Here is a 27,465-nt window from a genome sequence, read left to right as displayed (position 1 = left end):
TTTTTTTTTTTTTTTTTTTGTGCACCAGGGTAAAATCTTGCATCTACAAAAAACTTTGGCGATCTTGCTGTTGCAGTCAACATGGATAAGATTTGAAGAGTGTACTACAACTATCAATTCTACACCATTGACAAGAAATTTAGTTATTGTTCCGATTAAACATTGATCAGATATGGATTATGTGTCCCAAATGAAATAGGTAATTGAGGCTAATTAAGAAGAATCCAGTTAGGCGCTTGTTCCTCTGTTTAAAAAAAAACAAAAAACAAATTCAAGATTTTGGCTTTTCATCAAAATGTTTGCACAACGATACCAAAAAAATTTAGTCTTTGATTTTTCTTCCATAATGTTAAGTATCTGTAGATGATCGTGAACAACAAGGCAAGTCAGACATATAATAAGTATTAGCCAATGGCAGAAAACATCAAGAAGAAAACAGAAATTCTAGCTAGTTACGTTGTAGAAATTGATGGTGGGGATGTTGGGGGAGGCAGCTCTGATGGACGCAGAGAGAGAGTGAGCCGTGCCCATGCGAAGAAGAAGAATCGAGCCATGTCGACTAAGATAAACCGGCCATATAGATCTGGAAGTTCCAGCAATACAAAATCATGAGGCATGTGGAGCTAATATTAGAGTAGTATATAAAGTGTATAGAGTTTGTTACAACTTGGTTAGCTTAGTTTATTAAACATTAACTTGTGGTATGTAAACATCATCATGCACATTCTATCGTTAACTCGGGTAAAAGGCCAATAGTATAAGCCCATTAAACCACAGGACTCTCAAGGAGAGGAAGAAGAAAAACACAATTCAGAGACGAGTAAAAGGAAGAGCGAGCGAACCCTAGTTTCCGATCATTATGATTACCTTTTTTTTCCTCTTTGTACGATCTGTTAGACGAAGATGAAAACTTTACAGTGCCCGCGCGCAATTTCTCTACGAGGTGTTCGTACCGTAGTGGCAAAGGTAACGTTCTTCTGATCGTATTTCCGCCAGCGTATATTTCCGTATCATGGCGTCTCGATTTCTCTCCGGCGATGGGTTTAAGTTTGATTATTTTGTGTCATCAAACAATAACCGGAGGTTGTTATTTCAAATTAGGTTGAATTTGATTTTTTTTTTGGGTCCAGCTACTAGAATACCATCGAATGATGGAGAGAGATTTATGAAACGTTTCAGCGAAGTGGTATGGATTTTAAAAAAAAAAAATCGGGAGAGAAATTATATTTAAATTTAAAGATAAGGAGTAGATCGTCCATTCCATCTGCGGGAGCAGATTAAGAAGTCAACGTGTATAGATGACATGAGTAGAGTCCATTCCATTCATATTTCTTCCACTTTTAGGCTTTGAATAATAATAACATGTAGTACAACTGTAGTACGGTTCTAATAGTAACGAAAACGTATAAATACATACGTATATTTAAAGTTTTTTTTGTTACTCTTGGAAATGTCACGACGTTACCGCACTTCCCACGCAATTGTCTCACACGTTATCATTGAGAGCCTTATAGATAACTAATTAGGTGAGAACTTTGACTACTTGCGCAACTTCTTCTTGCTTCGCGGTGTTATCTGGGATACTAGTACGTTAGTACAATATAGCTCAATTATTGAGTAGCATTAAAAGCCACTAAGCCAGTCGTCGTAGGAGCAGGCTCAGCTCAAACTTTATCTAGATCCAGTGCTATTGCTATATCATTAAAAAAACCTAAATATATACTAATTTTTAAAAATATAAAAAAATTAACATGTAAAATATTTTTGAACCCTTGGACCCTATGTTTTTGCACCCTCAGCAAATTTGCTAAGCTGGCACTGCGTAGGAGTAGAGTCATGACAAGGTAGTTCACAAAACAACGCCTTACTCAGGTTCTCATCAAAGTCCATAAAACAAGCAATCAAATCCTCATCTTCCATGGTTATCAGCATCTTCTCTTTATCACTGGCTTCTCTTGGTTCTTCAGAGAATATCACCATCTTGATCTTGTCGAGTCTGTATTTTCTCGAAGCGATACTAGCAGCGAGTTTGTTAAGCAGACGTGCATAGCCAGTGGAGGAAAAAGAAGAAGAAGTAGTGCGCGGTGTCGAAGAAGGCGGCGTCGTTGAGGAGGACGTGGCTTCGACGGTCAGAACTGTTGGCTCATGTGTCATTGGATCGATTCTTTCTTTAGCGAGTCTTTTTTTAAGACATGAGTTCCAATGGTTCTTGAAGTCATGATCTGTTCGGTTCGGCAATTGCTTAGCTATTACTGCCCACCTTGTAATTACGTATCATCAATTTAAAAGAAAGTACCATATTGCTATAGTAATTTAACACTGAATAGTTGACTGAAAAAAGTATTGATCAAGAATTAATGGANTTGGAAATGTCACGACGTTACCGCACTTCCCACGCAATTGTCTCACACGTTATCATTGAGAGCCTTATAGATAACTAATTAGGTGAGAACTTTGACTACTTGCGCAACTTCTTCTTGCTTCGCGGTGTTATCTGGGATACTAGTACGTTAGTACAATATAGCTCAATTATTGAGTAGCATTAAAAGCCACTAAGCCAGTCGTCGTAGGAGCAGGCTCAGCTCAAACTTTATCTAGATCCAGTGCTATTGCTATATCATTAAAAAAACCTAAATATATACTAATTTTTAAAAATATAAAAAAATTAACATGTAAAATATTTTTGAACCCTTGGACCCTATGTTTTTGCACCCTCAGCAAATTTGCTAAGCTGGCACTGCGTAGGAGTAGAGTCATGACAAGGTAGTTCACAAAACAACGCCTTACTCAGGTTCTCATCAAAGTCCATAAAACAAGCAATCAAATCCTCATCTTCCATGGTTATCAGCATCTTCTCTTTATCACTGGCTTCTCTTGGTTCTTCAGAGAATATCACCATCTTGATCTTGTCGAGTCTGTATTTTCTCGAAGCGATACTAGCAGCGAGTTTGTTAAGCAGACGTGCATAGCCAGTGGAGGAAAAAGAAGAAGAAGTAGTGCGCGGTGTCGAAGAAGGCGGCGTCGTTGAGGAGGACGTGGCTTCGACGGTCAGAACTGTTGGCTCATGTGTCATTGGATCGATTCTTTCTTTAGCGAGTCTTTTTTTAAGACATGAGTTCCAATGGTTCTTGAAGTCATGATCTGTTCGGTTCGGCAATTGCTTAGCTATTACTGCCCACCTTGTAATTACGTATCATCAATTTAAAAGAAAGTACCATATTGCTATAGTAATTTAACACTGAATAGTTGACTGAAAAAAGTATTGATCAAGAATTAATGGATTGGGTTTACATGTAATTACAAACTAATTTACCTGTTTCCAATAAGGGCATGGTACTTGATGATTTCGTTTTCCTCCTGAGGAGTGAACTTGCTTCTTTTAATCCCAGGCCTCAGATAATTCAGCCACCTTAATCTACAACTCCTTCCACATCTTGGCAGACCTTTTTTTACATTTAAATCATAGAATTATCAGAAAATAAGGTACTATTATTTCATCACGATGGCAAACAGGGAAGTTAGAAAAAGGTTGAACATGTTATTCCATCAAACAAACTAAAGAGAGAACAACAAATGAAAGATACTCTATTTTGGGTTAAAAAGGATCATAATCTAATTTCTAGAGATTTACACTAGTATAAGATGATATATAATAATTTGAGTTTCATACACTTTGTTACATATAATATCATCATATCGATACAATCTGATAGAAGGTTCTGCAAGTTTATAAATATATGAATAAATCTCTTCTACAACATAAATTTGTAGTAAATGAGCAAAAAAGAAAGAAAAAAAAGTGTATGCATACACAGATTTTATGTATCAACCAAAAGCTCGTAAGGTCTATCTTTTCCTAATTATAGGTCCCCTATTTATTTGGTTTACAGAACTACTATTAATTTCTGTAATTTCATGTAACTACTCCTAAATTTACTTCCCAAAATCGATTTTTTTATAATAATTTCTTCCATAAAGCATGAATCTAGAAAATTAAAACAAACATACTCAAAACAAAATAAATCCTTTCTATTTTTTTGTATCCTTAGTCCGACAGAAACTAGAATCTAAAGTATGCATACAACATATATAGTCAGATAGATATCATTGTGTAAATGTAAAGATTTATACCTGCTTTCTTAGCCAGTATACCCCAGTTGCCGAGACCGTGTACTTTGATGTACGCGACGAGCGTCCGGTCTTCCTCCGCCGTCCACTCTCCTTTCTTCATCCCGTTGGCGTCGAACCACGTCATCCTCCCCATTTTCGTTTCTTTTGGTTTTGCACTCTGGTGAACTAGTCAAATCTCGGCACGTATCACTTCTCCCGTCGAATCGAGTCCTCCTCTTGATGAGTCAGCGTACATCACCTCATCTTAAGATAATAAGTATATTCTTGTTATAATTAGTAATAATATTAGGGGACTTCTATTCATTTATGTGAGGCTCTCTCTCACTTATATAGAAGAAGTACGTAGAATGATCTTTTCAAGAGTGAGGAATGGGGTTCCTCGATGTAGCGAGATATTTGGATATCTTCCAATCTATTATTATCTTCAATATCTTTTTTTTTCTTAAAAAAAAAAAATAATTTAACGTTCACAATTCACGTTTGTATAAACCAAGTAATATCACCTGTAATTTTACATGGAGTATCAACATGTGTAATATATATGATACCTCTATCTGATACAATAGATATCATTTTTAACATTTTCACATAAATTAAATATGTATATATATATATATATATATATAAAAAAATCTACTCAACAATGTTAATTACAGTTACCACAGAATTTTAAATTTGTACTTACTAAGGATGGGTATAAATTGTGTTCCATCCGGTGCCCGTTTCCTCTCATATATTCTTGTCTATTAGATGATTGTATATAGTTAGTATACTTGTGAATATTAGGATTGGTTAAGGGCTCTAGAATATCCGGTTTTATGATAGATTAATTATACATATCCGGTTTATCCCGGTTTAATATTCTTGTTCTAGATAAAGAACACTGTAACAACCTCTTTCTTCCTTAATGAGAAATCAGAGTTTAACAAACTTTCTCTCTCGATTCTGATTCAACTAATATGGTATCAGAGCATTTTTTCGCTCGTTTGATCTCTACTTCTTAAATTCTCTACGTTATCTTCTCATTTCATCGTTGATTCACTGGATCGATTCCAAATCTGTGCACAATTTGAGCTCAAGCGGAGGAGATTCACGTTTCCAGCTTTCGATTTCATCTATAACTGCACATTTCAGCTTCGATCACTAATATTGTCCCATACGAGAATGCGTTGCTGATTTGGGATACATTTTGTATTCTCTACTGATAACTAATGAGAGGGAAATGAGAATTCAAAATCTCCTTTGGGACAAGAAAGTATTGATATATTATCATTATATATATATATATCTTAGTGCTTATGGAAGACAAATTGTTCTGTTGAGAATTCGGATCTTATCTGATGGTTGAAAATTTTCGTTAGTATGGAACTATGTATGTTGGCAACGGTTAGAGCGTTCACTAGAGATCGAACACTCGGTCAGTGAAGTGAATATCAACGTAACCACATGTACGATAATGTATTCAACCCTAAATTTTAAATTTAATATGTTTTGGAAGATATCGAAAGAATTTACAAAAATTGTGATGATTTGTTGTTAAACTATCCGAAATTTTATCTAAAACCATATGATTTAGATCTTGTATTTCTAACGAGATAAACCCTCGAAATTATTCTTGAAGTTACTAAAAGCCAATGATTAATATACTCCAGTAACAATGGATTTAATGGAACATCCAAAAAAAAATAAGTCTCTTGTCTTTTAAGTTCGTAGCTTGTATATTAATTGCTTAAGCATAATGTAGAAGCAATGCCGGTTCAAAAGATGGATAAAAGTACGTACTCAATGTGTGCGTAACTGTGTATGACATCTTTGGTAAGTACAATATGAAATATGCAATTAAGTTATATATGAAAAATATCTCTGAAAAAAAAAACGAAAATAGTATTACCCAAAATGGTAATAACAATGTTAAAGTATGGAAGACTGTCACGTAGTCCAAATTTGAATTAAGTTATCCTTTTCCAACAAATAAATTGCTGACATTCACGTTATCATATACTACTATCCAATCTATGTTTTGATATTTTGAAAACGGTCCCTTCACTGCCAAATAACGCTGACATAAATGTTGAGGCTTCGAGGCATAAATCCAATTTGCGCATTGAAGTTTTGTTTATTGTGTGATCTTAAATAATTGCTCTATTTTTTCTTTTCGACAAAAGTCAATAACGTTACTGAAAGTGATGACTTATTCCCTCTCGATCTTGTCCACCGATTTTTTAAACTATTCTCAGTTGTTCCTTCAGAAATGTTATCCGCAAAATCTGATTTATCTTGTTTGTTTTTATATCCGTCAATGAATTAGTTAGTTTAAAAAGTAAACTATATTATCAAAAACTTAACTAAATTATTATATTAATTATTCACACGAAAATGTTACTATGTATGATAACATTTATAAACAAACACAAATTATGTGAAAATTATTTATTGTCTTTTAATTGGCTCCATTTTTTTTAATATTGATAGTTTGGTACCATGAACAGTCCAAAAGAGAGAGTGACCTAATCTACTACTTCGCTCTCTACATTGATTATAAATATCCCAAATGATCATTTGATTCCAATAAAGAGTTTAGCAGAATCTAACCAATGCAAGAACATCTCAATTATCATTAAGCAGATTATATATATAAGTTCATTATTTATCAGAGAACCCATATGATAATATCAAGCAGATTTTTTCATGTAATAATTAAACAGAAATCTCAATAGAGAAGAAAACACATTCAATAATTTTCTTCCAACAAAATATCCATATTGAAACTCAAAACTCCCACACAACCATAAGAGAGTTAGGTACAACTCGAAACTCCCACACAACCACAAGAGGGTTAGTTATAACTCCAAACTCCCACAAACACGTTGTAACAAACTACTCTTTTGTATCTTTCCCTCTTCGAACCGCACATACGCTTCTTCTTCCACTGCACCAAGCTAACCCCACACTGATCTTTTTCGATATCCTGCTGCTTAATTAGAAATTATAACCCATCTCTCATCTTAGCAGTTATGGTAAATTTTCAGAAGATAAGCACTTCACAAGCCAAACTCCAAGATCTCTTTTCTTTTTCTTTATATTAACAGTATAAATCATTTTAAAATATTTAATTATTTATACAAGAATTTCTGTCATCCAAGTACCAACAAATCTTAATAGCTAAATCTTATATGTTAAATTCAAAACATTAAAAAAAAAATTAAAACGTTTACACGTACGACAAGTGAGAAAACATGACAACCATATCGTTAGTGTAACAAATTTACTTATATTTTTTTTAAACAATTATACCAACTAACTCTTCCTTTACTTGGCTGACCGAGTAATTAAGCACCAGAGCGAGAACTCAGGCCACTCATGCTTGTTTACTTTGTGGCAAGCGGGATGAGACTCCCCACAGTCTCTTCTTTGCTTTTGCTGTATTAATAATTGTTTCACAGTTTGGATGGAATCCTCCGGTAATCTTCTTCGACCTTGCATCACACCAGATTTACTACCTCGTAAACTTTATGACAGAATCCTCAACCTCAAATTAGGTAACCATGACAATAATATGGAAATATGAAATTAAAACTTTTATCCATGATAATGTAACTCATAAAACAGTAAAGTATGGAAAAGGACCGTCTAGTTCGCATGTGTCCCTGTGGGGTACGGAGACACTTGGTGTCTATGCAAAGCCCAAATTTGTTTTTTTCCAACAAATTAATTGCTCACATTCACGTTAACATATAGCCATATTTAACACTGTCATAATGTTGACGTTTCAATGCATTTCCAAAACCATTGAAGTTCTGTTTATTGTGTGATTTAAATAAATTGTTCTATTTTCTTCTAGAGAAAAATCAATAACGTTACTGAAAGGGATGAGTTGTTGTTCCCTCTCGATCTAGTCCACCAGTTTTAACATGTTCTCATTTCATTTTCTAGATGCTGGAAAGAAAAATATACACAACCTAAATATGTAGAAAGGTAAACTCCGTGGAGAATTCTATTCACAAGACAATCCTTATATATGGTACAATAGGAGTGCTCCCCAAGTTCTATACATATTCGATAACAAGAGTATAAGGAAATATTTTATATTTCTAGATTTTATGATATCTATCTAACACTCCCCCTCAGTCGAAGCGGGAGAGATTCTCGGACGCTTAGACTGGTTCGAAAATCAATGAACAATGGTGAGGGCAGACCTTTGGTGAAGACATCGGCAAGCTGATACGCAGACGGGACATGAAGAACACGAACTTGACCAAGTGCTACTTTTTCCCGAACAAAATGAATATCAATTTCAACATGTTTAGTGCGTTGATGTTGGACTGGATTGGAGGATAAGTAGATGGCAGAGATATTGTCGCAGTAAACAATGGTGGCATGAGGTAAATGAATCTTCATTTCTAACAAGAGTGTGCGTAGCCAAGTACTTTCGGAGACATCATTGGCAACACCGCGATACTCCGCTTCAGCACTAGAGCGAGAGATAGTAGCTTGGCGTTTAGAAGACCACGAGACAAGGTTGTCTCCAAGAAAAATGCAATAACCCGAAGTGGAACGCCGTGTAGAAGGGCAGCCAGCCCAATCACCATCCGAGTATGCAATCAAATCAGTGGTTGTGGAGCGGTAAAGATTAAGACCATGTCGGATGGTGCCTTTAAGATATTGTAGTATGCGCTTGAGTGCCAAAAAATGATTCTCACGAGGATCATGCATGAACAAGCAGATTTGTTGAACCGAGAAAGAAATGTCAGGTCGTGTGAATGTGAGGTACTGAAGAGCGCCTGCCAAACTGCGCTAAAGAGTTGGATCCGAGACTGATGGACTGTCATTAGCCTCAAGCTTTGTTTTTGTGTCGACCGGTGTGAGACAAAGATTACAAGCAGTCATACCAGCACGATGAAGAATATCAGCCACATAATTTTGTTGGTGAAGGAACAAACCATGAACATCACGTTGAACAGAGATTCCCAGAAAATGATGAAGTTGGCCAAGGTCAGTCATTTCAAACTCGGAGCTAAGATGAGTGATAATGCGTTGAACGAGAGGTGTAGTTGAGGCGGTGAGGACGATATCATCAACGTAGAGGAGGAGATAAGCAATGTCAGACCCGTGACATAAAATAAACAAGGAGGCATCAGAGGAGCTTTGTTTTAAACCAAGAGTTTTAGCATAGGTTGCGAAGCGGTTGTACCAAGCCCGAGAGGCTTGCTTAAGGCCGTAGAGGGAGCGTTGGAGAAGACAAACGTGATCAGGTTTGGATGGGTCAACAAATCCTGGTGGTTGATGCATGTAAACTGTTTCTTCAATATCGCCATGAAGGAAAGCGTTCTTGACGTCGAGTTGATGTAAAGGCCAATCACGGGACGCGGCAACGCTGAGAACAGTGCGGATAGTGGCTGGTTTCACGACGGGGCTAAATGTCTCATCGCAATCAATTCCATGCTGTTGAGATTTACCGTTTGCCACGAGGCAAGCTTTATAGCGAGATAAACTACCGTCAGCATTAAACTTGTGCCTGAACAACCACATAGAACGAATTAGTAACAGGTCGCGGAACAAGTTTTCACGTTCTACGTTTAATAAGAGCATCATATTCTACTGTCATTGTTGGGTTCCAATTGGGATCTTTTGCAGCCTGAACATGAGACAAAGGTAAGGGAGAAATTGTGGCGTCAGTATGAAGACACAATCGAACGCGTGGTTTAACGATACCACTTTTGCTGCGAGTTGTCATAGGGTGAGTAGGATGAGGAGGAGGAGAAGGTGGAGTTGAATTTTCGGAAGCTTGCGGTTCAAGGACCGTTGGAAGAGGCAGAATGGGAGCAATTGGTGATGGAGGAAGAATCACAGAAGGAGAAGAAGAAGGACTTACAGACGGAGTGTGGGTCATAGAGAAAGGGAAGATAGCCTCATCGAAAGTGACATGGCGGGATCCTTGTCTAGCCTAGTATGTCACGGGACGAGAGACAGAGGTAGTAGAAGAAACAAATTGGAGCCTAGTATGTTTACCCAATTGACATGCTTGACACATTGTTGTCAAGTCAGTCTTATTGCTAGAAATAGAAAGAGATGAGAGAAGACGATGAAGAACTTGGTCATTGGGGTGGCCGAGTCTTCGATGCCAGAGAGAAGTATTGGAAGTAGAAGTAGCAAGAGCAAGAGGAGGAGTCTGAATGGGGGACGGAGTGAACGAGTAGAGGGGCCCCGAGCTGTTACAGCGGAGAAGGTTGGTCCGAGTTGGAAGGTCCTTAACAGTGAAACCAAAAGGATCCACAATCCACAATCAACTTCCAAGGTTACACTAGATTGCGGATAGTGTAGGTATGATATCTATCTAACACTAGCTCCACTCATTGCCCACAATCTAACAGTGAAACCAAAAGGATCAAATTCAAGAGAACAAAAATTATCTGTGACAAATTTACGAACGAATATCAGATTTTTAATAATTGCGGGACAAACAAGAACATTAATAAGAAAAAGGGACGAGAGGGAGAGTATAGAATCCCCTCACCGGTTGTCGTAACAGGAGCGGAAGACCCATTGCCAACAGTAATAGAAGGTAGATTGCTCAAATTAAAAGTAGAACGAAGAATACCTGGATGTGAGGCAATGTGGTATGTTGCACCGGAGTCCATGTACCATGGATTGTATGGATCATGCAGTGTCATCGTATTAAACGCATGAGTGATTTGCGTAGGTAAGTACAAGGCCGTTAGTTGTTGATGAGTTGCTGCATTAGTAAGATGGGCTTCATGGTTGGGCCTAGGAGAGGGTCCAAGAATACCAGGCTGCATACGGTTGTTGTGAGCCGAGTAGTTTGGGAGTGAGCCCAACGGGAGAATTGATGGCTAGGGTAGGAAAGCATCGGCGGAGGATAAGTCGCCAGCCATGGTTGAGCTCCTTGTGGCCAAGTCGGTGTGTAAAGTTGGGGCCATTGACCGTTTTAGCGGCCGCGACCACGACCGTAACGGCCACCGCGACCACGGCACCGATGACCTTTACCACCGCCGTTGTGATGTGAGTAGTTGTTGTTGTTCGAGTAACCTCCATGGTTGGACGGACGTTGCTGGTCTGAGTCTGTGTAGAGAAGAGGAGGAGCAGAAGCCGTGTTGTGATTGACGAGTGTTGGTGGTGTCCGTTTGGTGAGGCGTTTCTCTTCCATGGTAAGCATCGAGCGAGCTTGAATGAACTGTAGGAATGGGGATTTGTGTTTGATAATGTTATCAAATTTGTTGGATAGGCCGTTGAGAAGATGCATAACAAGAGCGCGGTCCGAGACGGGTGAATCGAGATTGGCGAGTTGATCGGAGAAAGTCTTGAGTTTTTGGCAGTAGGTGTGAACGGTGAGATCCCCGATGACAGTTGTGCGAAGTTCATTCTCAAGTTCGAGAGCTCAAGCCTCCTTGTTATCTTGGAAGAGATTTTCGATTGTGAGCCACAAATCACGAGCAGAGCACTTGGTTTTGAGGACGGTGTCAAGGATTGATTCTGATATCGTTCCATAAATCCACATCTTCAGTAAGCCATCATGTTCCTTCCATTCTTTTTCGGTTTCAGGGGTAGGAATAGAGGTACCATCAAGATGACCGAGAACCCCAAAACAAATGCAGTGAGTTTCAAACAACTCTCGCCAAACTTGATAGTTGAGTTTGGTCATATCAAGGGTTATAGGGATATAAGCCTTGATCTGAGAGATGCTTAATGGTGTTTCATTAGTGGAGGAAGAAGAGGTGTGGGGAGCCATGACGAAGAGAACAAAACAGGAAGAACAAAAGAAGAAGCAGAGATGTGATGAAAAAGAAAGAGAGAGAGCGGAGATTGGATCGATCGCTTAGCTTGGTGGCTAGCTTAAGCGTCTGATACCATGTAGAAAGGTAAACTCCGTGGTGAATTCTATTCACAAGACAATCCTTATATATGGTACAATAGGAGTGCTCCCCAAGTTCTATACATATTCGATAACAAGAGTATAAGGAAATATTCTATATTTCTAGATTCTATGATATCTATCTAACACTTGGTAATGAGTGGATTGTGGGCTAGGTTACGCCGATGATATCTATCTAACACTATCTCCACTCATTGCCCACAATCTAACGGCGTAACATAGCCCAACGTTTAATAAAAGCATCATATTCTACTGTCATCGTGGTTTCCTTTTGCGCGATGAGGCTATCTTTCCTTTCTCCCGCTGTTAGATAGATATTCGATAACCTTTGCGCAATGAGTGGAGCTGGCTGCCTTTCTACACGATGTAATTTTGAGGTGTGTATATATACTGTCAGGATCTTTGTCTAGCTTCCGATATAAAATATTATATCTCTAATAAAATATATATGATAACGTATATAAACAAACATAAATTATTCGACAAACATCATAATCATTATTTATTATTTTTATTTAACTCCATATTTTTTTTTTCTAATATTGATCGAAATAACAGTCCAAAATCGAGAGCGGAAACAAAAAGTAAAATTTCACATATTCAGTTATTTGGAAAAAAATTTGGCCATTTAAGTAGACATATATCAAAATGCTTCAAATATTGATGATGCAAACAAAAAAATACATACCTCTGAAAAATAATACAGGCATACAGCATTCACTAAATATATCATATCAAATCGGTAAATAATGGTTATGGAGTTGGTTATATAGATTACGTTTGTTTGTATGTATTAATTAAATTATTGTATAGTAATGTATATTATATGTATATTTGTAGGACATCCAAGTTGCGTGGACCAAGGCCATTTATGATCAAAATTGGAAAGGAGAAAAAAAGAGTCAAGATCATGTGTATGTAACTGTCGTTATGTTACATTTTCTCTCTATTCTGAACACTCGTGCTCCATATTTTAAGTTCTATTCTTTTCACATTTTAAAGTTCATTAACAGAGTACACAGGCATCTACATATGCAAATGCGCATGTTTTAATTCGAATAAGTTATTTTCAGTTTTCCTATTTTTTGCTTCTGTGTTTGGAAGTCATAATACATACAGTACTAGTACATAAGTTTTAGACATTTTCGCAATGTGGAAAGATGAGAAAGACAGTCTTATTGTTTCCGTGTTAGAGACAAGATTAAGAAAGACCAATTGATGTTTGAAATAAATAAAGAAAAACAAATAAGAAGACCAATTTTAAGTTATGCGATGAAAGTAAAAAAGAAAATCATTAAATATGACTGATCTATTTTAAACTCATCAACCAAATTGGCTGTTTCCAACTATATAGTATTTTCTTAATATAGTATTTTCCTGCATATCCAAGTATTAAAATTTCAAGTGAATGTCGACATTATTGAATAACAATGGAACTGACTGTGGGAGTTCAATTTTTATCAAATTTGATTAAAAAAAATCATAATTCATACACTAGTAAATTAAATTTAAACTAATTAGGGAATATATATTATAGACAATAAATATATTGGTAATTCGGGTTAGGGCCCAATAGTATAAGACCATTAAAAAGACATAACACTTGAGATCCGATTTTTTTTGTTTCCGAAGAAAAAAAATTCAAAATTATCCGATCATACCACCGAACAACAATCTGAAAAGAGTAATCCAACAGGTAAAAATCGAAGAATTCATCATTGATTACCCTTTGATACTTTATGGATTCTTTCTTTGTGCAATCTATGAACAAGACATGTTGCTTACATTTCCTGGGTAATGCTTTTTTGAGTTTTTTTAGATTGTTTTGATTTTTTTGGTTTTTTTTTATTTTGTTAAAAATCATTAGAGTAAAAAAAAATTTATGATTGATTCTTTGATCATATCTCAGCAACTATCGAGGTACTAGAACATTGTCGAACAATGATGAGGGATATAGAAGAACTTCATCGTCGTCGACGTCAGACACTTGCACATGTATGGAATTTATTAGTTTTTATCTTCAACAGTTGGGATTAAGATCTTTTTTTATTAATCTAACATTTGTATTTTCTTTGATTTTAGGCACATTGTCTGACACGATTTGACATGATGCTGCGTGATCTGCTTAGAAAGTTGATTTGAATGTAGTGTGTTATGTTTTTGTTTGAGGCTTTCAAAAATTAGACTACTAATCTTTTAAAAATGGTTGTTAGTGATGCTGCCTTGTGTTCGGATTTTGTTTGACGGTGTGCAGAACATAAAAATCAGTAAAAAAATATGCTTGTGATGTTGCCTCGTTTCTTCATTTGTTTTTAAATTTTGCTTTTGTATTCTTTTGTGCCTGAGTTTCTTTTTCTTACAAACGATTTAGCCAATTTTGTTTAGTCGGACGATGTGGAAATCTGGCCTAAACTCATTGATCTAGGCCTTATTGAATGTTTTGTAGTCGTTCAACCCTTACTACAACTAAACGAAAACAAAGTAAGGTTATGTAGGAGATAAGCATTGTTTCTATTAATTATCCAAGGACATTAAGAGATAAAAATGGTAAACTAAATTAAAGATTTTTTTAAGAAATATCGAACCGCTATTTTACTAATTTAGGCTAAGGCCCAACAGTGTAGGCGGCCCATTTTACCACAGAACTCACAAAGACCCCAGTTTTCTTTCTCCACCCTTCCGAAGAGCGGAAGAGGAAATCAGAACTCAGAGCGAACCCTAATTTCACGATCATGTCGCCGAATAGGAATATGAGATTGATATTTGCGCAGGTAAATCGAATATCTGATTATCGTTAGCGTTTTTTTTTTCCCACCTTTGTGCGATCGATCTATTGAACATGATTAAAACTTTACAGTGCCGCAAGTTCTCCCAGTCCCGCCGCAATGTATCTTCATCCGGTAGTAGCAAAGGTAACTTTCTGTGAAAATTCGCGAGTGTGTGTGTTGGGTTTCGATGTAGCTGTAGTCTGGAGGTTTATTAGAAGAAGAAAAAAACAAAAATCAAAAAGTTATCGTTTTGTGATTCTAGGGTCCAAGGTAGCTAGGTTCTTAATTCAAGGTACAGGAGGGACTCTGGGATTGACCTCAGGTATAGAGGAGACCATAGATTCCTGATAAAGATTTAATAATTACTTTCATCGACGAGTCTATTTAATCATAATTTTAATTTTGTGTTAAGCTTATATTCTGTATGGAGGTAAACTAGATGAACGTGAGGAGCAGAGACAACAGGTAAGCAATTGAATAGTTTTAACCACAACAAAAAAGAAAAAATTAAGCAAATTGAATTACATTTGTGCATTGTTTCATCATCTCTCTGTGTGTGTGTTTTTTTTTCAGGTTTTGAGGGAAGTTTTTGGGAATCATGCAAAAGTTGAGGATCTAAGAGAAAAAATGTGGCCTGAATTTAGGAAGATAAGGAAGATGACATGGTTTAGCAATTTGGAAAAGATGTGGTCTGAAGCTAAGTGAGGAGAAGAATGTGGTCATTGTGTGTTGGGCAGGCGAGAGGATATATATATCTTATGGGAATGAATGTGAGAGAACGAACAATCATCACTTCCAAGTTCTAACAAGTAAAATAAAAGTCAGAGTTAGCTTACTTCTCTTGCAAGGACAGAAAAGTCATATTTTAAAGGACAAGTAAATGTTTCAATTCATCTATCACCCAACCGGTTTCCAGTAATTGGATCGGAGTATCTTTTCATTTATACGCACCATCACTGTGCCAATAGAACCAGCACAAGTTTTCTGTTACCCTTGAGGCCTTGACCAAGTAATAATCCTTTCATCTTATATCATTCAGGCAAGAGTCTTATCAACTTAACAATTCTGTTTTGCAAGTGTAACAAACTTACTTAGACTTACAGGGTTACTAGAGAGTCTATCAAATGGTTTCATAATTCTGAGATTCTTTTCTCTGCAACATGGTCAAAGAAGGCAGCTAACCTAACTGGAGTGTCAAAATATCAATTTCAAGAACAGGTCTAGTTAAAATATCAATTTCAAGAACAGGTCTGCTTGCATTTTAAGCATATTCAAATACAGTCTCGAATCGAAGTAAGCAAAATGCATTTTAGCAAATTTTCAAATACAAGCTCGTATAGAAGCACTAACCCGAATAGAAGTAAGTTACTGGAAAACTTAGCCAAAAACAAAAACGTAGTGGTATCAGGCCACAAACGCAAGAGCAACTCCAAAAAATTGCTTTCTGATTGTAATGCGTTTGCATTTAAAGTCTGAAAAATTAGCTTAATCATCTATCATTTTTTTTTTTTGATCCAAAATCCTAAATTATTCCGGTCTGTGTGTAGTAGTCAAAACTAATATTTATGGTAACAACTATCGTAAAGTCAGAATTAGCTTAATCATCTATCATTCAGACAAGAGTTCACCAACTTAATTCTTACATCACAACGGTAATTTTGAGTTTTCATCTACATCTGAATAAATATAATATTATTTTTATGAAATTTTGTTATATATAATTGGACTTATTTATAAACATAACTGGAAAATAATTTTTGAGTACCAAATTGGGTGTTTCCAAATAGATATTATTTTCCTGCAACGCCGTGGTCAACAAAACTTTGCTATTTTATAGTCAAGTCAACAAAAAGTTTGTGATTAAAATGGTATCTTGAAAGTTGGAGATTTTTATGACATTTTTCCAATCCAATATTCCAAACTATATAAATAGGAACAGTAATGTAATAAGAGACAAAATGAAACTTATCTTGTCAATTGAGCGGCGTTCTCTTCATGATATTAAACGAGATTATATAAATTGAGACATTGAGTTGCTCCAAGTAAATATTACATGAAAGAAGGACTAGTTAAAATATCTTATTCAAGAACAGGTTTGCATGCATTTTAAACATATTCAAATACAGTATCGAATATAGAAGTAAGCACAACTGCTCTCTCAAGCGACAAACGCAACAGAGACTCCGAGAATTGCTCTCTCATGGTGACGCTTTTGCATGGAAACTCTGAAAAATGATTCAGATGTCCAATTGTGTTGAAGAAAGCCAGCTATACCTTGCTTGTTGATACGTGCCTTCAACTCGGTTGAACCAAAATGTTGTTGAACTCCAAAGGATAAGTATAAGCGCCTCCTATGGACATTAAAAGACCACTCTCCCCCGATGGAAGTGTTGGAGAAGGGATGATAATATTGTCCCTTGACAAACCGTCCCTTCTCCTCACTACAAAACATGAATAACAAAAAATTAGAAAGATATATATGTTACAAGTTTCTTGAGCTGAGAAAATGGTCTGTTACAAGTTTCTTGGGAAAATAAATGAGAAAAAAGCAGAAAAGCGCTCTAATACTATTAATACTGAAATCTCGTGAACAATACAAAGAGTATATGAAACATCACATATGCGCATGCAAATAATGCAATAGAGACTAAATGAAGATAAGAATGCAGCATGTCAAGAGAAAGGAACATCAAACGTAAGAGAAGACAGAGACAGAGAGCTTACATGGTGAGAGAAGCACTTTTACGATCCCAACTTCAGCTGCATCCACCATTGACAGCTGTGACTTGGTGATTGTTGGTGTTCAGAGCAACATCAGCACCAACAGCCCAAGTATTGTTGCCAACCAGACCAGATAGACCGAACATTGGGTTGTTAAATAAGCCTAAGCTGGAGCTTAAACTTACAAGACCACGCAAGTACTGCAATTCGATCTGCGAGAAAAGAAAAGCATAAAATGAGAATCAATAAATGACACTATTGATCAATATAAAGGTGAATAAGAAACGAGAGTATACAAAATTCGTATTATACCTTGCCAGAATTTTGGTTAGGGAGATTGACATTCACAAGGCAAGTAAGTCCTGGTGCAAATCCAGGAGCAACTGCTTCAATCTTAGAGCTTAGGAGAATGGCAGAATCTGTGTCAATACTCAGAGCAAAAGTAGCACTCCTAAACCTCTATTGAAAAGTAAGTTGTCCCAAAAATGGTTGTTTAAGACGCAGCTTGGTAAGAGAACCACTTAAGCAATTATCACGGAAGCTAGCTTTTAAACCCTTGTTATAATCAGAATACAAGAGATCTGCAAAAGTTGAATGCGCCTCATTAAAAACAAAAGATTGATCTCTAGCTTTAAAACTCTCTTTCACAACAAAAGGTAGAAAGACAATACCTCTAGCTTTTTTACCAATATCATGATAATGCCCAAAGTTCGAGTTTGATCCAGGTGAGAGCATCAGCTTTATAAGACTGCTTGGGTATCGTGAGAAAAAAAAGAAGAAACAATAGCTTCTACTTTGTCCAAGACTAAGACTCCCAATGCGACATTTTTGAAACCATCCATATCTCGAAACTTTCTATAAAATCTCAAAAAATCAAAATCGTACTCAGTATTGAAAATTAGTTCAAGAATTAACGAAAGGAGAACAAAATCTTTCTATAAAATCTCAAAAAATCAAAAATGTATACTCAATATTCAAAATTAGACCAAGAATCAACTAAAAGAGAACAAAATCTGAGACATTGTACCTCTCAAAAATCGTCGTTAGGGTTTTCTTAGTAGCTCTTCCTAAATCAGGAATAGAAGAAGAGAGTAACATTAGCTACTATGCATAAACGGTAAGCAAAGGAAGCGGAAAAAAATCGGAGAACAAAAGCTGAGACATCATACTTATCAAAATCGCCGCAGCCGCAAGGGTTTGAAAGAGAAGTTCTCCAAGGAGCTTTTCCTGAATCAGGAGAAGTAGCGGAAGAGGGTTACATTAGTGAGTGGACAACACCAGCTACGCCTTGATTATCAAGCTGTGCCTTCACCACTGTTTGGAGCAAGGTGGTCATTTTTGGTACAACAGACTTGAAAGCACATATTAACAAGGAAGGCATTGATGGTTTTCTCGAGCACAATTGGACTTGATTCGTTTTTCAGACTTTCGATGCAAAAGCATTACAATGAGAGAGTAGTTGTTGGAATTGCTTTGCGTTTGTGGCCTGAAACCACTACTTTTTTGTTTTTGGCTAAGTTTCCCAATGACTTACTTCTATATTCCGGATTGTGCTTCTAAAATGCATTGTGCTTACTTTTATATTCGAGACTCTATTTGAATATGTTTAAAATGCATGCAAACCTGTTCTTGAATATGATATTTTAACTAGTCCATCTTTCAATTAATATTTACTTGAGCAACTCAATTTATATTATCTCATTTAATATCATGAAGAGAACACCACCCAATTGTTAATGAAGAAGATGAGTTTCATTTTCTTACTGTTCCTAATTATATAGTAGGAAAACTTAGGAATTGTAGTCATTATTTGGTTACATAATATTTTTAAGTTTGTAATGTTTTTAATAAACTATGAATATTTTCTATTATAAATCAAAATTTCCAGAATCTTTTTAACTAATTCGTGTGATGATTAAAAAAAAAGTTAGTTAACTTTCGTAAAAAGTAAAAGAAATAAAACATGATGATAAGATGTAAATCATACACAACAACAATTCAACTAATACCGATTTTCTGGTAGATTTACTTATGCATTCGTTTGTTCTGCGACTAAAAAATTGTATACACATACAATGATTTTACTTGTTCACCTAAAAAAGAATTTATCGTTTAATCATTCCACTGTTTTGCGGATCGATGTTATTTGCCACGTAAGTATAATTTAAACTAGTGGGCATGTTAAAAATGTGTTATCGGAAAAAAATAACATAATAATTGTAGAATCCACTTGCAAAATTCATGTCATTAAAATAAACAAACATGATAAATGAATTTATTTAGTGACGATATAGATTGATTTCATTTTCACTAATCGATCTAGAAAATTAGGTTATACATAGTCCCACACGCGTGTGTGAGTAAAGCCTTACATTACATGCGTAGACGGTAGACGCAAGTTACACATCTGTTAACACATTTCACATAAGGCCTCTGCCTCTTCCAAAGTCACATCCATCTTTCAAATGGCTTCCTCTTCAGCTCACCTCAACCACCACCAACCTTTGAAAAAACACGGTGGAGCCACGGCGGCGCCTCCACCAACTCCGTCATGTTCACATCCCAACACCACCAAAAAACCGGAAACAGCAGTCGACGCTCTCTCCAGCCTTTTCCACCGTCTCCCTCCTTTGCTTTCACTCCCCAACCGCCGCTTCTCCGACGCTCCTGCATCCTCCGTCGATTCTCTTCCGATGGTATCCCTTTCCGCCGGAGAACGAGAAAGCTGGGACGATCTTATCTCCGCCGCTACTGATTTTGGATATTTCCAACTCTCTATCGATGACTCCGATATTGTTATCCCTTCTGCACTCGCTGAAGCAGCCGAGACTGACTCGCTCTCACTCTTAGACCTCAGTGAAGAGAAGAAAGAAACGTCGTTTCCAAAAAACTGGCCGCTGGGATACGAAGCCGATGCTGAAACGCCGTCGCTTTGCCTTGACGTCGACTGCTCAAACGAGTCGAGTGAGTTGAACCTGAGTTCCCTCCGCGAGTTCACTCGGACTCTAGAGAAAGTTGGACTGAAGACGGTAGAGATGCTGGCTAGCGCACTCGGATTCGAATATGACTCGACCCGGTTTAATACTCTGATGTGGCTTAACCAAGGTGTTCCTGATGATGAACCGGAGATAACCAACGGATTTTATCCCTTTGTTGTATGTTTACAGTATCAGGTAAGGGAGGACAAGTATTGTTTGCTGACCGAGTCTGGCTGGGTGTCCGTTTTGCCCGGAGTTGACTCTGTTCTTGTGACGTTAGGTGACATTGCTCAGGTTAAGTTCTCTTTTATTTATTTTTATTATCTTTTTAAACAGCTAGTTAGTTACTTAATTATCTTCTTATATAAAGCCTTAAACAATTATCGCATTATCAGCTTAGCTTTCTGATGGAACAGAGCTTTGTTCCACTACGGCGTTAATTCGCTGTCTTAACATTATTGATCAAAAAGAGAACAAGGATTTGTATATTTCCGATATATATTTCTAACAAAATTGTGAAGCGGGGAAAATTTTAAAGGGGGATATGTTTTTTAATTAGGTCAAAACCTGTATTGGGAAAGAAATTAGGACTTTGGAAATTAGGGAATATAGTTTCTCTTTTTAGTCAAAATTTGTATATAAGCTTTCTATAATACTATTACTATATATATGGCCAACCAAAAAAATAATACTAGTAGTATATAATATATATATAGTCTTATTTATTTTCAACTTTTGACAAACTAACATACAACTTAAAATTTGTAGGTTTGGAGAAACGGAGAGGTGAAAAGAGTTAAATATCGACCAGTGTTGTGTTCGGGACAAAACGATGGTCCAAACAAGTGTGTGACAATGACATTGATGCTTACACTTCCCATGGACACTATGGTTTCTCCGTTAAAAGATATGATCAGTGACGGTGACAAAGAAGAAGAGTATGCAGAGGAGGAGGGAGATGGAGGAGCAAGAAGTGATGAGAAAAGGGCATTCAGATCTTTTTGTTTCAAGGAGTACGCATGGAGAGTGTACCAAGAACGTCTCTTCTTCAGGGATCCACTTGACAGATACCGATCGAATCAAATCTTATAAAGATTTGAAGAACTGATGTTTGATTTGTTTGTTTCCTAGGTTGAGTACCTAGATTCGGTTTTGTTGTTACTTTTTTTTGTTTTCCTAAAAATCTTCTGATTTTGCAGCGGATTATTATCATTTTTTGCATTGAAATTTTGTTGTTTTTTGTTTTTGTTCGATTCAGTTTCGGAGTATGTTCCATTTTGATTGTTCCTTTATTTCGACCATCATTCAAAATTTCAAAACATTTTTTCTCGTATTTCGAAACTGTCAGGATCTTAATTAAGATCGAACGTGTAATTGGTTACATACTTACATCAATGACTCTATCATACTCAACTGAAGTCGTAGATCTTAAATAGAAGAATATATGTCTCAATGTATATATTGTCTTTCGATGATGTTTAAAGCTAGACTTCCATTATTTTACTACACATGACGTTGGAGTAGAATTATATAATCCGGACATGACAAAAGTGCCTAACAGATCATGACCACATGCAGTGCGAGATAATTTTTGTTTCTGAAGGTGATCATTTTTTGCTATAACTAGAGCGTGACACAAATTAACGCTTTGCCCAATCAAACACATATATCGCTCGAGCTAAAGTTATAAATAGTAATAGTACAACAGTATAAAGGCTTAAATCAACGTAATTTCTTAACACTTAAATCAATGCGTAAGATTAATAATTTTTGGATCATATTATAAATTTTTGGTCTACATAAACTCGATACGAAATAGTAGAAACTTTTGTATAACATTTACCTCCATAGTAGAAATTGACATTTTACTAGATTATTCATACCATATAGAAAATCATATAATACGTTTTGGACTGTGAAAAAAGAAAGTGTTACTTTAAAACGTAAAAATAGTTTTATAACTATATATGATATCGGTGTGGAACAAAGCAAACTTTTTATCTTATTATCATACCTAATGTTCTTTCAAACTTCGTTCCTATTTTTTGTATAAAAATTTTCAAATGGAAAAGATATAAATCGACATGCAAACAGTCTTTTTATGAAATCAACATATCAAAAATACAAATATTAATATATTATTATTGACCATTGCTCAAAACATACTCATAAAATTCCCAAAAGTACTGCTTCGTGACAAAACCCGACCCGTTGATTACGCGGTTCTAAACCCGACCCGAAAACGATCCAGGCCAAAAAAAAAAAAAAGCACATCGTACAGCTCAGGCACTAAAGCTTTGTAGCACGTCGTCTCCTTCTCCACCCTTATATTCGACGAGTGACTCCGATTGGATCGCTGTTTTCCTCATTCTCACTTTCAAAAACGAAAAAGATAAAAGAAAAAAAAAAGGAATCTCTATCTTCCACCACCACCATCACCTCTCTCTCCTTCACTTACCTCAGATCTGGCTGCGATTTCAAATCTTCTTTAGTTTCTCTCGCATCGCTCCTCTCTTTCTCTCTCTCTCTCCTGGCCGTTGACGGTCCCGTCCCGGCCGTCGATCTGATTTTGGCCCCGGGTTCTCTTGCCGCGATCTGAGGTCAAACATGGCGGCAGCTAACGCCCCCATCATCATGAAGGAGGTCCTAACGGTGAGTTCTCCGTTTTTTCCTTTTGTAAATCGAGCTGAAAGTTTTGGACGATTAACTTGTATCTGTAGTTGTACTCTCTGATTTCTTACGATTTGGTTCTGCTCACACTGTTATATGATTGATTCCAGTTCTGAATTCTACTCGATCGGTGTATGTTTTAGTCAGTTTATGATCCATTGTCTCTATGATCAGATTTTATATACGTACGCTCAGATCTGTGTTACCTGAATGTATCTAGCCTGTATTTCGAAGTTATTGTGTTGTGCAGTGTGCTTAGTTACTCGGATCTTGTAACTAAGTTAATGAACTATGCCCAAACTGACGTTTTTTTTGTTTTGGTATATTTCCAGCTTCCGAGCATTGGGATCAACCAACAATTCATCACTTTCACAAATGTTACTATGGAGTCTGACAAGTACATTTGTGTACGGGAGACTGCACCGCAGAACAGTGTTGTTATTATCGATATGAATATGCCGATGCAGCCTTTAAGGAGACCTATAACTGCTGATTCTGCTCTTATGAACCCAAACTCTAGGATCCTTGCCTTAAAAGGTATTTTAACGGTTGTTTCCTTCAATCGAAAGAAACTTGCGTCGTATTATCACTTATAACACCCTTACGAGTTTCCTTTTGAAGTGTATTATCAGTTATAACACCCATAAGTGTTTCCTGTTGAAGTTTTCTCCAGAATTACCGTTGATAACTTCTACTTCATTTTTGTTAACTACTTATGCTATTTATTATTTTGATAGAACGTTTTTTTTAGTTATTTGAAGTTTAGATGACGCTGACCATGTTGTGATACATCAATTGATAGAAAATCTATTTATCAAATCAGTATGAAAACGTAGCTACAGTCATCGAGTTTATGTTTTAGTCCGGTACTCTTCTTCGGGACTTGGGTTGATAGCATGTTTAATGTTGTAGAAAATATCAGTGTTAAGTTCCATGTTTTCCAACATGTGTTATATTCTCGTGGCAGTGTTGTGTCTCAAGCTTAGTGAAGTTAAATTAGAAATTCTAGTTTAGTGTTGATGTTTCCTTATATTGTCTATTACTTATATCTTGCTTACTTTGTTACTCACTTTTTTCTAAAATTCGTATATAGCTCAAGTCCCAGGAACTACTCAGGATCATCTACAAATATTTAACATCGAAGCAAAATCAAAGTTGAAATCACATCAGATGCCTGAGCAGGTGAGTGTTAAATCAAACAATTTGTAACCCAATTATCTTTCATGTTGTATATTTCATACAGTCTCTGATTTTACTGGTCTCACTGATGTTTTATAGGTTGCTTTTTGGAAGTGGATCACACCAAAGATGCTGGGGCTGGTCACACAAACTTCTGTGTATCATTGGTCGATTGAAGGTTTTGTATCTTTAACTTACTGTCCTCTTCTTCATATCATCATGTATATGTTGTTTCTCATTTTTTCCCCCGATATTTCCAGGTGATTCTGAGCCAGTTAAGATGTTTGACAGAACGGCCAATTTGGCAAACAATCAAATTATAAACTATAAGTGCTCTCCTAATGAGAAGTGGTTGGTCTTGATTGGAATTGCTCCTGGCTCTCCTGAGGTAGGTTTCCTTCACCACGTATTAGGTTGAATTAAGACATCATAAGGGCAGTCATGTTGTACATTTTTGACTGGATCGTTTCATTATTGTCTTCTGTAGAGACCACAACTGGTCAAGGGAAATATGCAGCTTTTCTCTGTGGATCAACAACGGAGCCAGGCCCTTGAAGCACATGCTGCGTCATTTGCTCAGTTTAAGGTAACTATGTGGTTCTTTTGTTAGTTTATTCATGGTCGGATCTTGAAATGTAGTATAACAAGCAACGTTATTAATGGTTGGTAGGTCCCTGGGAATGAAAATCCTTCTATTCTTATATCCTTTGCAAGCAAGAGCTTTAATGCTGGGCAGATAACATCAAAGTTGCATGTCATTGAGCTTGGTGCCCAACCAGGTTAGCTTCCTTAACTGCTCTTTATTTTCATGGTTATTGGTTGTTGGTATTCGTCTGATGTCTAAAAGTGGGCGTCATTTTTTTCAGGAAAACCATCATTTACTAAAAAGCAGGCAGATCTCTTTTTCCCTCCAGATTTTGCTGATGATTTTCCTGTGGCCATGCAGGTTTGTAGTTGCATTAGATGTTCAATTAACTTCAGTAATTTTCTTGTGTAAATTCATGACACGACTTTTTTTTCCCGGGCAGGTCTCTCACAAGTTTCACTTGATATATGTCATCACCAAGCTTGGCCTGCTGTTTGTGTATGATCTAGAGACAGCTTCTGCTATCTACAGAAATCGGATTAGTCCGGACCCCATTTTCTTAACATCTGAAGCTTCCGCAGCTGGGGGTTTCTATGCCATTAATAGGCGAGGACAAGTTCTTTTGGCAACAGTAAATGAGGCCACCATAATACCTTTTATTAGTGGTCAAGTATGTTCATCTCTTATTCTGTTTTTCTCTATATAATCTATCTATTCATCCTGACATGCTAAGAAATCTATGCTTTTGTATCACAGTTGAACAATTTGGAGCTTGCTGTCAATCTTGCTAAGAGAGGAAACCTCCCTGGTGCAGAAAATCTGGTATGGGATATTTATTTTGGATCAGATGTGTGGATCTATTTTCTTGGTGAAGTAAATATTGCCGATAAATACCAATAATGTAGAAAATTAGAAATTGATATTTAAGGCTCCCTCCGTATAATCAAGTGTCATTTATCATTTTTTACATATTCAAGCAAAAGAAGGAATAAGTAAATGTTCTAATATATCCGTAGAAAACAATTGCCTCTTGGATTTCTATTTTATGTCACATGGTTAATTAATATTACATTGGAGTAAAATAGTTGATTTCATATCAAAATTTCATTGAATCGTAAATGACACTTGTTTTGAAACAAAAAAATTTAGTCTAAAACACTTAATCTGAAACGGAGGGGGTAGCTGATAATGTTGGGATTACGAAAACCTAAGGAGTTTGATGATAAACCTCTTCCAAACTCCTAAGATATCTTATACAGATACAGACTAGATCATATTTAAACCATTGATAAAACCCTAGTAACTTTAGAACACTTGGTAAATATCCCAATCCCATATTCAATTTGGTCATAAACAAACTCCTTCGACCTCCAAACCCACTGCTTGTATCACATTTGTGGATGCAAATTTATATTCATCTTGGATGTTACAGGTTGTCCAGCGGTTCCAAGAGTTATTTGCTCAAACAAAGTACAAGGAGGCTGCCGAGCTTGCTGCTGAATCTCCTCAGGGTATTCTACGGACACCTGATACGGTGGCTAAATTCCAGGTATCTTTTCCAATTCAAACAAAGAATCGTCTGTGAACGTGTTGTCTACTATAATATGATGAAACTACAACATTACACTATACAATTTTGCAGAGTGTTCCTGTACAAGCAGGGCAAACTCCTCCATTGTTACAGTATTTTGGGACCCTTTTGACTAGAGGGAAGCTCAATGCATATGAGTCTTTGGAACTATCTCGGCTTGTTGTGAATCAAAACAAGAAGAACCTCTTGGAAAACTGGTTGGCAGAGGATAAGTTAGAATGCAGTGAAGAACTCGGAGACCTTGTCAAGGTAATCTTAAAATGACGATTTTCATTTAAAACTACTCCTATGTCTCCCTTAGTATGTTGTAACGGTAATCTTTTTTGTTCCAGACTGTTGATAATGACCTTGCTTTAAAAATATACATCAAAGCTAGAGCTACTCCAAAAGTCGTTGCAGCTTTTGCAGAGCGAAGGGAGTTTGACAAGATACTGATTTATTCAAAGCAGGTAAAAAATTAAGTTTTAAAGTTTTCCCCCCTCCGTTGTTACCTTAAAGGTCATTGTGCTCAAGAAGTGTCATTGTTTCATGTTGTGACTTTAGGTTGGGTACACACCTGATTACATGTTTCTTCTGCAAACAATACTCCGTACGGATCCTCAGGTTAGTGTGGTGCACTTTTGATACTTGCAACATATTAAACCATGGAAGGACTAGTTTACGAGATTCTTGCTCCGTATCAGAAGAAGAGTCATAAATAGATTCTTCTTGATTAATTTTGCCCTGTAAAATTTCAAAAATGTATCAGAAGAAGAGTCATAAATTGATTCTTCTTGATTAATTTTGCCCTGTAAAATTTCAAAAATCTTTTTTTTTTTATCTGCAAATTGCAGGGAGCAGTAAATTTTGCTTTAATGATGTCCCAAATGGAAGGAGGTTGTCCAGTTGACTACAACACTATCACTGATCTTTTCCTTCAGGTAGGTGAACACGTAGGATATACTGTATAC

The 27,465-nt window shown here is 36.4% G+C and overlaps 4 protein-coding genes and 1 long non-coding RNA gene across 5 annotated transcripts in view; 3 read left to right on the top strand and 2 right to left on the bottom strand.

Moving 5' to 3' along the window:
• On the bottom strand, nucleotides 2,384–4,487 carry LOC104765834 (transcription factor MYB34-like). Its single transcript, XM_010489644.2, has 3 exons — nucleotides 4,132–4,487; nucleotides 3,314–3,443; nucleotides 2,384–3,179 (listed from the first exon to the last, which is right to left on the bottom strand). Exons 1-3 carry the CDS (start codon nucleotides 4,262–4,264, stop codon nucleotides 2,699–2,701), a joined length of 744 nt encoding a protein of 247 aa, XP_010487946.1. The 5' UTR covers nucleotides 4,265–4,487; the 3' UTR covers nucleotides 2,384–2,698.
• On the top strand, nucleotides 14,678–15,780 carry LOC104765924. Its single transcript, XM_010489753.2, has 5 exons — nucleotides 14,678–14,793; nucleotides 14,880–14,934; nucleotides 15,053–15,112; nucleotides 15,203–15,255; nucleotides 15,364–15,780. Exons 1-5 carry the CDS (start codon nucleotides 14,755–14,757, stop codon nucleotides 15,493–15,495), a joined length of 339 nt encoding a protein of 112 aa, XP_010488055.1. The 5' UTR covers nucleotides 14,678–14,754; the 3' UTR covers nucleotides 15,496–15,780.
• On the top strand, nucleotides 19,925–21,822 carry LOC104766019. The gene is made up of 2 exons (XM_010489861.2): nucleotides 19,925–20,783; nucleotides 21,258–21,822. Exons 1-2 carry the CDS (start codon nucleotides 19,977–19,979, stop codon nucleotides 21,579–21,581), a joined length of 1,131 nt encoding a protein of 376 aa, XP_010488163.1. The 5' UTR covers nucleotides 19,925–19,976; the 3' UTR covers nucleotides 21,582–21,822.
• The window catches only part of LOC104766113 (clathrin heavy chain 1), a gene marked incomplete in the record, with an annotated part of 13,881 nt that continues 9,232 nt past the window's right edge, over nucleotides 22,817–27,465 (top strand). Inside the window, 15 exon segments of the mRNA XM_010489967.2 lie at nucleotides 22,817–23,141; nucleotides 23,492–23,696; nucleotides 24,253–24,341; nucleotides 24,438–24,516; nucleotides 24,599–24,726; nucleotides 24,826–24,924; nucleotides 25,009–25,117; nucleotides 25,205–25,284; nucleotides 25,367–25,594; nucleotides 25,681–25,746; nucleotides 26,357–26,473; nucleotides 26,567–26,764; nucleotides 26,848–26,964; nucleotides 27,059–27,118; nucleotides 27,349–27,435. Of these exon segments, the coding sequence (XP_010488269.1) occupies nucleotides 23,097–23,141; nucleotides 23,492–23,696; nucleotides 24,253–24,341; nucleotides 24,438–24,516; nucleotides 24,599–24,726; nucleotides 24,826–24,924; nucleotides 25,009–25,117; nucleotides 25,205–25,284; nucleotides 25,367–25,594; nucleotides 25,681–25,746; nucleotides 26,357–26,473; nucleotides 26,567–26,764; nucleotides 26,848–26,964; nucleotides 27,059–27,118; nucleotides 27,349–27,435 (1,707 nt within the window).
• Nucleotides 22,997–27,465, bottom strand: part of LOC109133053 — a 22,401-nt gene continuing 17,932 nt past the window's right edge. Inside the window, exon 3 of the long non-coding RNA XR_002037908.1 lies at nucleotides 22,997–23,019. This is a non-coding gene — a long non-coding RNA (uncharacterized LOC109133053). The remainder of the gene's footprint in view (nucleotides 23,020–27,465) is intronic.

This window comes from Camelina sativa, chromosome 1 (genome assembly GCF_000633955.1).
Source record: "Camelina sativa cultivar DH55 chromosome 1, Cs, whole genome shotgun sequence".
NCBI classification, from domain to species: domain Eukaryota; kingdom Viridiplantae; phylum Streptophyta; class Magnoliopsida; order Brassicales; family Brassicaceae; genus Camelina; species Camelina sativa.
Note: the sequence above shows the minus strand (reverse complement) of the source record. Positions and strands in the feature narration are given on the sequence as shown.